The sequence below is a fragment of the Aristolochia californica genome, unplaced genomic scaffold (assembly GCF_029961685.1).
Source record: "Aristolochia californica isolate CCGP_79_NKW_82.1479 unplaced genomic scaffold, dmAriCali1.0.hap1 SCAF_6, whole genome shotgun sequence".
Classification (NCBI taxonomy): domain Eukaryota; kingdom Viridiplantae; phylum Streptophyta; class Magnoliopsida; order Piperales; family Aristolochiaceae; genus Aristolochia; species Aristolochia californica.
In genome coordinates this window covers 6,004,077-6,016,095 of record NW_027182257.1, presented here as the reverse complement: position 1 = coordinate 6,016,095, position 12,019 = coordinate 6,004,077, and the positions used below count along the sequence as shown (strand labels likewise).

At 37.9% G+C, this 12,019-nt stretch overlaps 1 protein-coding gene across 2 annotated transcripts; it reads right to left on the bottom strand.

The window, feature by feature from the left end:
* Positions 1-5,057: 5,057 nt before the first annotated feature.
* LOC137934628 (protein ORANGE-GREEN, chloroplastic-like) lies at positions 5,058-10,009 on the bottom strand. Of its 2 annotated transcripts, XM_068779076.1 has the most exons (9): positions 9,457-10,009; positions 8,953-9,067; positions 8,700-8,816; positions 8,513-8,599; positions 7,992-8,068; positions 7,243-7,370; positions 5,947-6,083; positions 5,763-5,861; positions 5,058-5,659 (listed from the first exon to the last, which is right to left on the bottom strand). In XM_068779076.1, exons 1-8 carry the CDS (start codon positions 9,651-9,653, stop codon positions 5,784-5,786), a joined length of 936 nt encoding a protein of 311 aa, XP_068635177.1. In that variant the 5' UTR covers positions 9,654-10,009; the 3' UTR covers positions 5,058-5,659; positions 5,763-5,783. The 2 variants fall into 2 exon arrangements, with proteins under 2 accessions (XP_068635177.1, XP_068635176.1); XM_068779075.1 differs by having other exon boundaries at positions 5,058-5,861.
* Between the last annotated feature and the right edge of the window lie 2,010 nt (positions 10,010-12,019).

The following is a 12,019-nucleotide window of genomic DNA, read 5'->3' as shown; positions in this document are numbered from 1 at the left end:
TTGCTTATAATCGTACCATTTATTCTGCTACTAAGTTCTCACCGTTTGAAATTTTTTATGGTTTTAATCATTTAACTCCTTTAGATTTATCACCTTTACTTGTTTCCGAGCATGTGAACTTAAATGGTAAGAAGAAGACAGAATTTGTGAAGCAACTCCATAAGAGGGCACGACTCAACACATAGAGGAGAACCGAACAATACATCAAGCAAGCTAACAAGGGACGTCACAAGCTAGTTTTTGAGGCCGATGATTGGGTGTGGTTACACATGAGGAAAGAAATATTTCCGGCACACAGGCATTATAAGTTGTTGTGTTATGGACTCAATAGTCGAACGAGTCATCCAAAGGCAACGCGATTGAGTGGGTGACTCAGAAAAGATCACTCAAGTAACTTAGGACTTATATGTTAATTTATTTCAGCTCACGTGTAAGCCAGCAATGGCAATAGTGTAAAAACTTGTAATTGGTCCTTAGCGTGTTTAGCTTAAGAGGACGGAAGGAATGGAGAAAGACAAGTCAAATTTCATTCAAACAGGATCAGCGTTCTCCTTTAAGGAACCTAGGATCGGCATTCTCTTCAACAAACCCAAGGTTCAGGTCTCCCTTCAACGAGCCTGGCTTCCTCTCTTCACGTCACGAATTCTCCTCCCTTCTAACCATTCTCGGTAAAGAAAGGTCGACCAGGGAAATTAGTTTGAACATATCCCTTCCCGAATCCCCTTGACGATCCTACTTCTTGTCGAGTAACGAGGTCTATGGTCAAGGACCATAACATGTTGCCCCAAGGAGATGGTCCTTTTCAAGTGCTAGAACGGATCAATGACAATGTTTATAAACTTAACTTACCTGGTGAGTACAATGTTAGTGCTACTTTCAATGTTACTGATTTGAGTCCTTTTGATGTACGTGATGATTTGAGGACAAATCCTTCTCAAGAGGGGATGAATGATGAGGACATCAAGGCTGCACGGAATACTCATGAACCAATTCAAGTTTCAGTTAGTCCGATGACGAGGGCTCAAGCTAAACAATTCAAAGACATGCTAAATAACTTAGTCTGGAGAGTTCTACAACAAGAAGAGAGTGTGTTCACTAAGGGTGAACAAAGGCTGGTTTTACTCATCAAAGTTGATCCGGAAGAGAGCCAATCAGCCATACACGTCTATTGAGCCATTGCAGGGCCAACTTGCATGTCCATTCTAGGATACACATGCAAGGGGGTTTCTAAGCTGATGCAGACATGTTGTCCAGCAAAGAATCAAGTCAAGATTACGTTTTCAAGATTCAGGAAGCTTAGAAGATCTTATCAAGATTTAATTTCTTTGTAATCCTATTTTAATTTTAAGTTTTAGTTTAAATTCTGAATTTTAGATCCATTATAAACGTATTTAGGAGGAAGGAAATCTTGAGTCAAAATATGATCCCTTCCTAGGATTTTTAGGCGTGATTTTAGGAATCTTTCCTAGGACTTTTAGGAATTTTAAAATTCAAAATTTTCATTGTCATTTCGTCTATTTAAGGCAGATGTTGAGATTATGCAATGGAGTTTTGATGTTTATTCATATTATGAGTTATTCTTTTTGAGTTCTTGAAGAAACTTTTCAAACTTATCAAGGTTTCCTTGTGGCGTTCGAACTGATTTATCAAACGGATTTTCCATACCCATTTTTGGCGTCTTCACCATACCAAGGTTCTTGTTTTGCTAAACAACAACGGGTTGTGGTTTCCATCAAACTTGAAAGATTTTAGGGTCGATTTCCAGACTTGGTATCGGGTTTTGTTACGTATTGACGTGGTTCGTACCACTTAGGGCTACAAGTTTTACATAAGAAAAGACATAAATAGACATGTTTTTCCTTGACTAATTACACCCTTGTGCCGTCTTTACAAGATGTTTTTCCTTGACTAATTACACCATCATGCCACCTCTCTTGGACGTGTGGACCTTCTCCATACTTGTGTGAGCTTGAGCCCATCTTTTGTCACTCCCCCTCAAGATGGGGGTGAGAAAACATCATAAATGACCACCTTGTTGCAAATGGTGGATAGGATTTTGTGAGTGACAGGCTTTGTGAGGATGTCTACAGCTTGTCCTTGTGATGTGATATGTCTGAGGAATAATATGTCGGTTTGGAATTTTCCTCGTATAAAGTGGCAGTCCACCACAATGTGTTTTGTTCTTTCATGGAACACCGGATTTGAAGTGATATGGATTACCGCTTGGTTATCAATCCCAATTCAGTAAGAAGATATTTGATCTATAGGAGCTCACTGATTTTGTGTGTCATAGACTTGTATTTTGCTTCTACATTGGACCTTGTAACTACATTCTACTTCTTGTTTCTGCATGTAACCAAGTTTCCTTCAACCATTGTACAGTACCCAGAGGTGGATTTTTTATCATCCGGGGATCCGGCCCAATCTGCATCCAAAAACCCTTCTTTGTTGAAGTGACCAAGGTTTTTATAGAGAATCCCTCTTCTTGGAGCTCCTTTCAAATATCGTAATATTCTTTCCAAAGCTTGTCAATGAGTAAGTTATGGTTTGTGCATGTATTGACTTACTACACTTAGTGCATATGCTAAATCTGGTCTTTTAACATAGAGGCAAATAAGTTTCCCCAGCAGTCTTCGATATTTTTCGATATCCATATCTTCTCCAAAGCCTACAGATAACTAAGTATTTGAATCCATGGGGGTATCTACTGGTCTACACCCCATCATTTATGTCTCTTCCAGTAGATCAAGAACATATTTCCTGTGAGATAGTTTACATGTTTGGACTGTAACACCTCAATACTCGAAAAGTTTTTAAGTAGTCCAAGGTCTTTTGTCTTGAACTTTTTACATATCTTATTTTTGGCCCCTTGAATGCAATCGGAATCACTGTCGGTCAAGACAACATCATCTACATAGACTGCTAGCAGTACTTTCCCTTCGGGGTGTCTTTAATAAATATGGAGTGATCTACTGAGCATCGGTGGAATCCAACCGGTAACAGTGCTTGGCTAAATTTGTCAAACCAAGTACGAAGAGATTGTTTCATACCATATAGAGATTTTCTCAATCTACACATTGCAATCGTCCCCGATGACGACCTCTGAGCAGTGTCGAGCGGGAGTTCCCTTGCACAAGAGATCCCTTGAACCGCATGGACGGAAAGATTGCGCCAGACAGGAGTTCCCCTACGCAAGAGCTCCTCTGAACCTCACAGGACGGAAAGGCTTCCGTCGTCTCCACAAAGTCGTTCCACACGTCGGAGGTTCGGCCAGAGTCAGTGGTTGTTGTGACTGTCGCTCTGTTTTCTGCCATTTTTGGAGAGGATTACTTCCCACTATTTTCGATTCGGGAGATGGGTCTACAGTCGAGGAACAGAGTCTTCCCTCCGTCACAGGACCGGAGCACATCAGTGTCGTTGCCAAAAGAAGTAACCCGCTCTGATACCATGATAAATTTCACCGGGAAAAAAACTTTCTTTTATATATTCAAAACTCAACTTTACACACTTCGATGTACATATTTATACAATCCACAAAGAGAATACATAGATTACAAGATTCTATCCCGTAATCTCTCAGAGGATAAATCAAAGGAAATCTTCCTCTTATTTCTCTTGGACATAAATCAGAATCCTCTAATTTATCGGGATACAACTCTCGCTAACAAATATTTGGTGGGGCAAGTTAGAGGAGACTGACCTAGAATAGAGGGGGCAAGTCTGATTGCTGTGCTGACCTATTCCTTTCAAAAATTGAGTTGACTTGTTGGGGAACCAGGTTGTCGGCCCTCTTTACCTCTTCTTTGGGGACCTTGCTAGCCATCACAACTAGTGAATGTGGGAAAGGCTGACCCAATTGACCAAGTCAGATCAACAAGTTTTCTTGTTAAATTGGTAAACCTAATTGGTACAATCAGGTGTTTTTTGTTCCTTAATTTTTCCTCTTGTACACCCTAAATAGGGGATCGAGTCTGGTTGAGCCTGTTTCAACCTGTTAGTTCAGTCCGACTACCAATCATATATACAGTTTATACTCTTATTATAATAAATTAAAGCAAGGTAATGAAACTTGCATCAAGAAATGATATTTTTGAAAAACAAGTTTAGATAACATTTTTAAGTTAGAATAATAGTATCCATATATCATTTATTTAGTTTAAATACGATCTATTAGGAAGTGAATATGATCATTTGATTAAAGAATGTTTTTAAGCTTTTTTTTAAACAACTTCCCCAAAGTGATATTTTACTTCACCACAACCTCCATTCAATTTTTTATCTTTTTTTAATAAGTCGAGGCAACACTCAAAGTGATATCTTCACTTCCCCCTTCTTTTGCTCTACGTTCTTCTCCACTTCCACCAGAACCATCCCCTCTTTAGTTGTCACCCCCTCTGACTCCTCCCAAGGGTGGTTGTGAAAACTAAAACTCACAATGGTTCCACACACCTGAAGTCTCCTACCACTAAACCAACTCCCTTCAACGTTGAAAGATCAAATGCATGCAGGACACTAGAGCCCCTATTAACCACCAAAAGAAGAACAATTGAAGAGGAAGAGGAAAAAGAAGACAACGAAAAGAAAAAGGGAAAAAATTGATTACTTAAACACCACAAATTGATGGAAGAGCATGTAAGAGACCAAACAAGTAGGATAAGCAACCAACTCTCCTTCTAGATATGAAGATTGCTACAAGAATAAAAATAGAGAAAATAGTAAAAACTCCATTAAAATTTGAACCGACATAAGACTGATAAGAATGGAATCAGACAGAAAGAGATAAAACAATCTTTGCATGTCATATACACGATTTATGCTCTAAAAAGCTCTGCAACTCTCTACCTTGTATACCTATTTCAAAGAACTTTCAATTCCTTGAACCTGGTTGAATGACCTCTGCTTACAATCCAGTCTTGAAAACAAAAATACCAAAAAATCTTTAATGTTCCTATCTTTCCATTCGTTAATATTTGTTATCTCTGCTCTTTCCTCCCGTTTTAATGTTATTTGCCGCTTGAGCTCTCTTGTTTTTTTCCCTGTTAAAAGAAACACCTCCAAGAAAAAAAAAGAATGATTTAAAACAAATTTATTTCATAAAAAGTTGAGGTGTGAGTCTGTGACTAAAAGGGATTTTGAGCAAGCTCAAGGGCAGTTGACTGAGCTGTGTAAGATGCAGTGTCAGCTCAGTTAATGAGCCCATCTCAAAGTTTGAACTTGGTTTGAATAGGCATATATGGTACAACATACATCGCATTGCAACTAGACCAATATCAGATGTGACTCTACCTCCAGTTTCAAGTGCTCTGCCACTGGTATCATAAAGATCCCCAAATACTGCAACATAGAGAGGTTCACCATGAAGCAGTATAAACATCACTGAGTTACCTACGGTATATCACCTCATATCACCTAGTATATCATCTCTGAGATATGGGTTGCGCTTCAATGCCTCTGAAAAGCATGATTTTCAAAGTTTTATTATGCTGCAAGACTTCAAACTTTCCCAACCAGAGACTCTGGAACTTCCCGCTATGTAAGCTCATCAAAATTCCCATCTTGATGCTGATGCTTTTAGTACCAACTCTTTGACTATTTTATTAGAGGCAGCTACTAGGAATTATATTACCTATTGTAGATGTGATGCTTCTTTCAAGATTTTCTGCGGAGAACGAACCCCATGCCCAGGTTGATTGTTGCCTATGTACAGAATATATTGTTGAATCATATTGAAGGTGCAAGCTTTAGGACATGTATCAGCTCACCTTACAATGACAAAAACACCTCTAGTCAAAGGGATCAATGCGGGGGTCATGTTCGCTTGCCATGGCCATCCCTGTACACAAGCACGTTGGACACATGACCTGCAATGCAGTTGGATTAGTATGAGCATTACAGGTGGAGAAGGACAACACGATTGGCATTGTATAAAAGTGCACTGTTTTCTACCTTTCCTGTGCCTGAACAGTTTGAACATCTTTCTGTTTTGGGTGCTGATAAAGGTTTGTCATCACCATTACTAGTAGCCACTGGCTCAATGAGAATAAGTGATCCTGTGCTTGAACAGCGAGCACAGGCAAGGTATCCTGCACCAACAGATCAGTGGAATGAAATAGGGGCACTAGATATCTCAGACCATAAAACACTTGCAAACGATACCATGACCCCAAAGAAACATAATATAATTGAAAGCCAAATTGGCTGCAAAAAGCATCACATACAAAATAGCCAATAACAGCATCATATGTTTTTCATTTAGTGATTGATTAACCCTATATTGCAGTAAAATGGAATCTCAGGAGCAACAATAGGAAGAGAGGTAGTAAAAGGTTACATGGAATCACTGTCTAGACTGAAACTTGGCATTAAAGTTGGATTCTTGTAATGACTTGCTGACATTGGGAGGCCTTTTCTCAACCAACAACTACAAGATTTTTCCACTGACAGCTTCCCTCATGTCTAAGATCATACAAATGGACAGTCGACCAGAGATGTGAACAACAAACAACATATAAACTAGGCCCGACAAAACAGATGTTCTGCTCTGATACCATGTTATAGTTAGATCCAGGTCTATTCCAAAATGACTAGCCAAAGTTAAAAGGTTTTTCCCAACTAAAAACCACAAGATTTTTTTCCTATTAACACTTAGTTTGCAAGCTATCCATATACATAAGATCCTTCTTAACATGCCCCCAGTCTAAGATAAAGGACTATATAAATGATGCATACTGATATACTAATGGGGAGGCTTCAATAATCTTGAGCAACTTGAAAGTGAACTTATATCTAAGACCCACAAAAGAAAATCACATTATACAAAAACAATGAGGAAAATCAAAAGATGTAATGTGCCAAGTGTCAGACAAAAATCCGACCAAGGAAAAAATCCTGCATACTAAGACCCCATTAAAAGGTTGGAGGCTTCTCAAGACAGTGCAATAACCTACTAAGATAATAACTGTAGGACCATTATCCAGCACTCTTAAGTTGTCACAAACCCCAGTACTATTGGCGAGGAAAATCCCTGCACTGTGTTTTGATAGCCTTGCATCATGATCATATGCCTAAGAACAAAAAACGCATGGAAGACTCATTGGAGATAGTAAATACAGGCCATGCAACATAAATATCTCATATATGGCTCAAGTCATAGGTTCTAGAAGTGACAATGAGAGACAATTGATTGCAGCATGACATTTCCATGCCTAAAATTCACCAAAGGGTAGAGTATAGAAAGATTACCAGTTCCAAGACAGTACTTGCACCTCTTATGTTCTTGCAGCTTGACATTGTTGATTTCAACCACCATTAGAGCTGAAATGACACCCACTGCTCCTCCCGCAAAAGATGCCACAATTGGATCAACCTGACTGCAGATTTTGAAGAAGCAGGAAGTATTTAGACATGCCAAGAAGGATGGAATGTTTCAAAATGTTGACATAGAAATATATGCACACTACTTCTAGGCACTGGTGACCGGTAAAAAAGTTGTAGGAGGAATGAATCGTTTTAATGGATTGTGTGAAAGGCACATATAAGAGATTTTTGGCACTGAACTAAGATAAACCAGATGTCCAATAATGAGAACAACAGATTCAGTCCATATGGAAAAAAACGTTTAACAAGATTATTATAGCAGGCATAAACAAAGTTAAACCACAACACTCAAAGAGTTCAGCTCTCGAGTATTTACCAAGCCAACAAGGGAAGTTCAGGACAAATCAAGCAGAGAGTAAAATGTACTAAAGTTATACACTCAAAATAAACTTTGTACAAATAGACAGGCTCCATCATACACTGCAGCACCTTTTGCAGCTAAGGACCAATTAAGAAAATAAAGGAAAACAACAATAAGAGCACCTTATCCTCCTTGAGAAAGATCATCTAGGGCACTGTGATGTGGTACCACTGCAGGTTTGGTTGACAGTGGCTCTCAATTTCTCAATAAGGGCTTCTTACATATTCATAATATAGTATTTTAAGGGGCATACCTTAATTGCATTGGTAGATGCATATTACGAATGAAGTCTTCATATGATGTGCCTCCCAAGCCCAACTTAAGCTCCAGCTGAATGATCAGAAACAAAAAGGTTAATAACATGTAAGAAGACTAGAGAAAAAATCAGTAACATTGACACTCTCTAAGCATGTATTTTACTAGATACACCATGCAATTTTTTATTGATATTTTAGTAGCCTCATCAAAACGTTTTTCATTGAGTAGGTCCAGCTTTCAAATTTCACTAAGGATCATCTAGGCTCTATTATGATGAGCACCCAAGTATGCTTGAAGGGCAACCAGTAATTGAATAAAAAAAAACATTAAAGCAACATTTAATTAATGAGCATAATACAAGTTTTCAGGTAAAGAATCAGTAGGTAATAAACCGCATCAGTGTGAAATGTTTCACTTAAGGTACCAGTCCTCAGAAGATAAAAAGTAGTTGGACTTTCAAAAATATAAAACAAAAGAAACCATCATAGGAAAATATAGCATCAAAGCAAAACTTACTGTCGGAGCAAGAAGGCCACCAAAGAGCATAATGCCTGCAATCAGACTGAAGCAAACGGCATAATACTGCTTAAGATTTCCTGGACTCTGTTTAAAAATATTTAAAACAAATTAGGATCAAGAAGATAAAAAATTCAAAGAATGAAGATTATGCAAAAAAAAAAAAAAAAAAAAAAACAAGGCGTACCAAAGGAGGTAAAAATGGTATAAAAGATGGAAAATCAGGGAGTTCGTTTTCATGCTCTTCACTAAGAATTCCCAGTTCAGCACTTTTTATTCTTTGTTGTATCCTTAGTCTTCGGACCTGCAGCAGTTCCACAATAAAGCGTATCAAACATAGTAGACCTTCTAAAAAAAGTCTACCTTAGATTCGTTCATATTCATCTCTACAGTTGCCGACCAAAAATAAATCTCGATATAGAGATTTTATGAAATTTTACCTCCTCCATGTGCAGGAAAATCTTATTGCGCCGACTTCGAATGTTGTCTTGAATTTCTTGCAACTGCATTTTAGCAAAATCTTGCACTGTTTCGGGTCCTTCTATAATGCAAAATCTGCGTTTATAGAAAAATCCCCGATTAAAAGGACGTCAAATATTAGGTGACTCAGGAGATCAACTAAATCTCAGCATATACAGCAATCGTCACATGGTAAGGCATTAAAAAAGCTGATGAACACCCAATTCAGAGTCAGAAGGTAACGTAAGTCGGTCTTCGGAAATCCAATTGGAGAGATAGCCCCACAGAACGCATGGGTCTCGCGAAAAATTCAGAAAGACACAAAGTAATTAAAAGGCAAAATAACAGCAACAGAAAAAACCGAAATATATCAAGACCCATCTTACATAGAGAGCGGAATCAGGAGAGACAGAAAGGTGGTCGATGAAAACAGGCAAAGCTAATTATGACAAGAAAAAGACGTGAAAAGATGCGATCGAGATTACCCAGCATTTCTTTCAGTAGCATCCGAATCAATAGGCGGAGCAAAGGAAGATGAATCCGATTCAGTCGCCATGCATCTCCATTTCAAAATGGATTTAAGGGGCCCCTGTGGTAATCTCGCGTTGGGATTCGAGAAACAGTAATGAACACGAGGCGTCGGAGAACTACACAACGTCAGAATCCGACCGGAGCAGATCATAGTGGACCCCAAAGTTTCCAACCCACTGACCGAACTGGAAGACGCACCGACTCGGGCACTCTGCTACTTATACCAAATGAAAAAAGGCGATGGCGGGAACTGGAAAGTAACAGGGACGAGAGTACTGCAAAACTCTGACACCCAACTCCAGAGTCCAGACCGGAAGAGAAGAGTAGAGCTCAAATTCTGATTTCCGTGAGAAATACTCCTGTGATTTCCTTCGCCGGTGGATTCCCGGTTCCACTTTGTTTCGTTAATGGCGTCTCTCAGGTATCTTCTGCGGTGTTGTTTGGTTTTCCTTATTTATTTCCGCAGCCCCACTTCGTTTCGTTACTGGCGTCTCTCAGCATTTCACTACCGCCATTGCATTTTGTCATCATTCGTTTCGATTTTGGACAAAGAGGTGTCATGGGTATCTTAGGCTTTTACTTATTTAATAGAGGATTTCTGTGGCCGCGTCAAGGACAATCCTGCTTTTCTCCTCGAACTAAATAATGGTTCGGAATTATTCACACGATGGGGAAGAGCCAGAAGGCAGAAGACAGGCTCCACCTCTGTTCTTTGGATATCCAAAGTCCAAAGTCTAGGTGGGTGTGGATCGGGTTCCAATTAAGCTTTTAAAATCTCTTCTCCAGCTCTGGAAATAAGTTACCGAGTTTGAAAATTTAATGGCTGTTATGAATTTTCTAACCAGATTCAAACAGTTTTAAATATCAATAAAAATAATTATAGTGGTTCACAACCCTCTCAAAGGATTGTTATGTCTACTTCCAAGGTATTTTGTACCTCAAAATAAAAAAGGTCAAACAACATATACAATAGCATACTTAAGGGGTCCAAGGTACAACAAGTGTCCAACATTTAGAACATATTGTCACCTAGACCCACAAAGGGATTTCAATAATTATCATTAACTTATTCAAGTCTTGATTGGTTTATAAAAATGTAAGGGTCTCCATATTTTCTTTAAATCTCATTCTTATTACTTAATGTAGTGGTGGGACACTTATAAACATTTTAGAGACAAACAGCTTCCGAATTTGGACTTGACATAATGTAAATTTGAATTTTGTAGAAAGCGATAAGTGAGATGTATGTAGTTTTCTTTTTTGTCTTAGTAGCTCTTCTACTTGCTCAAAAAGCCAATTCTCTATTGCAAACTTACTATTTAAAGCGGTTCATTTCGTTTTCTACCTCTGTTGCTTCTACCTTTTCAAAGGGGTTGACTCATTTCGTTTCAAAACTCATTATTTTGACGGGTTGACTTCTTTTATCACTATCTCTAGTTCAAATGGTCAACTCCTTTTAGTGTGGTGGAGTCTTCAACTCTCCTATTGAAGGAGTCGATGAAAAAGAAGAAGTTCAAAGACATCTCTAAGTACCCAAATTTTGATGATAACAAATATAGACAATTGATGAATTCACTCTTAAGTGTGAAAAAAATTATTTTCAAATTAAAAAATGTCATAAGGAGTTGAGTCCACATGAAAGGAGTCGAGTACATGAAAAAGAAGAAGCCCTCAACCATCAAATTTAAAAGACAACAAAACAAATTTGAAAAATTGTTATAAGCAGCAGTTGAGAAGAAGTTGAGTTGAATCCATACTCATATGGAGTCAAGTACACTGACATGGAATCGGATACTCAAAATTAAATTGATCCTGATTTTTAAATCAAGTTTAAGGAAAATTGCATGAAAAGGATTTGACTTATAAAAGACATGGGATTTGAGTGATTTGATCCTTAAAAGAGCTGTTGGAGTAGACAGGATTGGATCTCAATCTCTTATAAACTATTCCAGAGGCTATATCTCTAGCTATGGTTATTCAAATTGTTCAAGTGACCTACCAAAATAACAAATAGCATAAGTAGAATATTTTGATTTATTCTTGTTTAATTTATGAAAAAGAGCAAAACCTTATTGACTTTATGTAATCATAGTATATGAACCCCTATTTATAATAGAGGAAAGTAGTAGAGTCCAATTACAATTAAACTCCTTTTGTCCCAATTACACCAAAACTTTAAAACTTAAAGATAAGTCCTAGCATAATTAAATAACTCAACATAAATAGAAGACTAGCATAACTAAAATACCTTTAAACTGAAACTCTTTTGTGAGACCTCTTTCTATAATAAGTGTGGCTCTGTAAGACTTCTTATTATGAGAGTCATGTAACTCTTTTCATATTTGCTATTCAACACTCCCCCTCAAGGTGGAGTTTATAACTTTAACTTGCAATGAAAAGGATTATTGGTCTTCAATTTTTCTTTGTTAAAAAAAATTCTTGACAAATACAATTCTTCATAGATGCAAAACATTGTCTTGAATATTTTGGTCACATAAAACTTACCACAACATATGG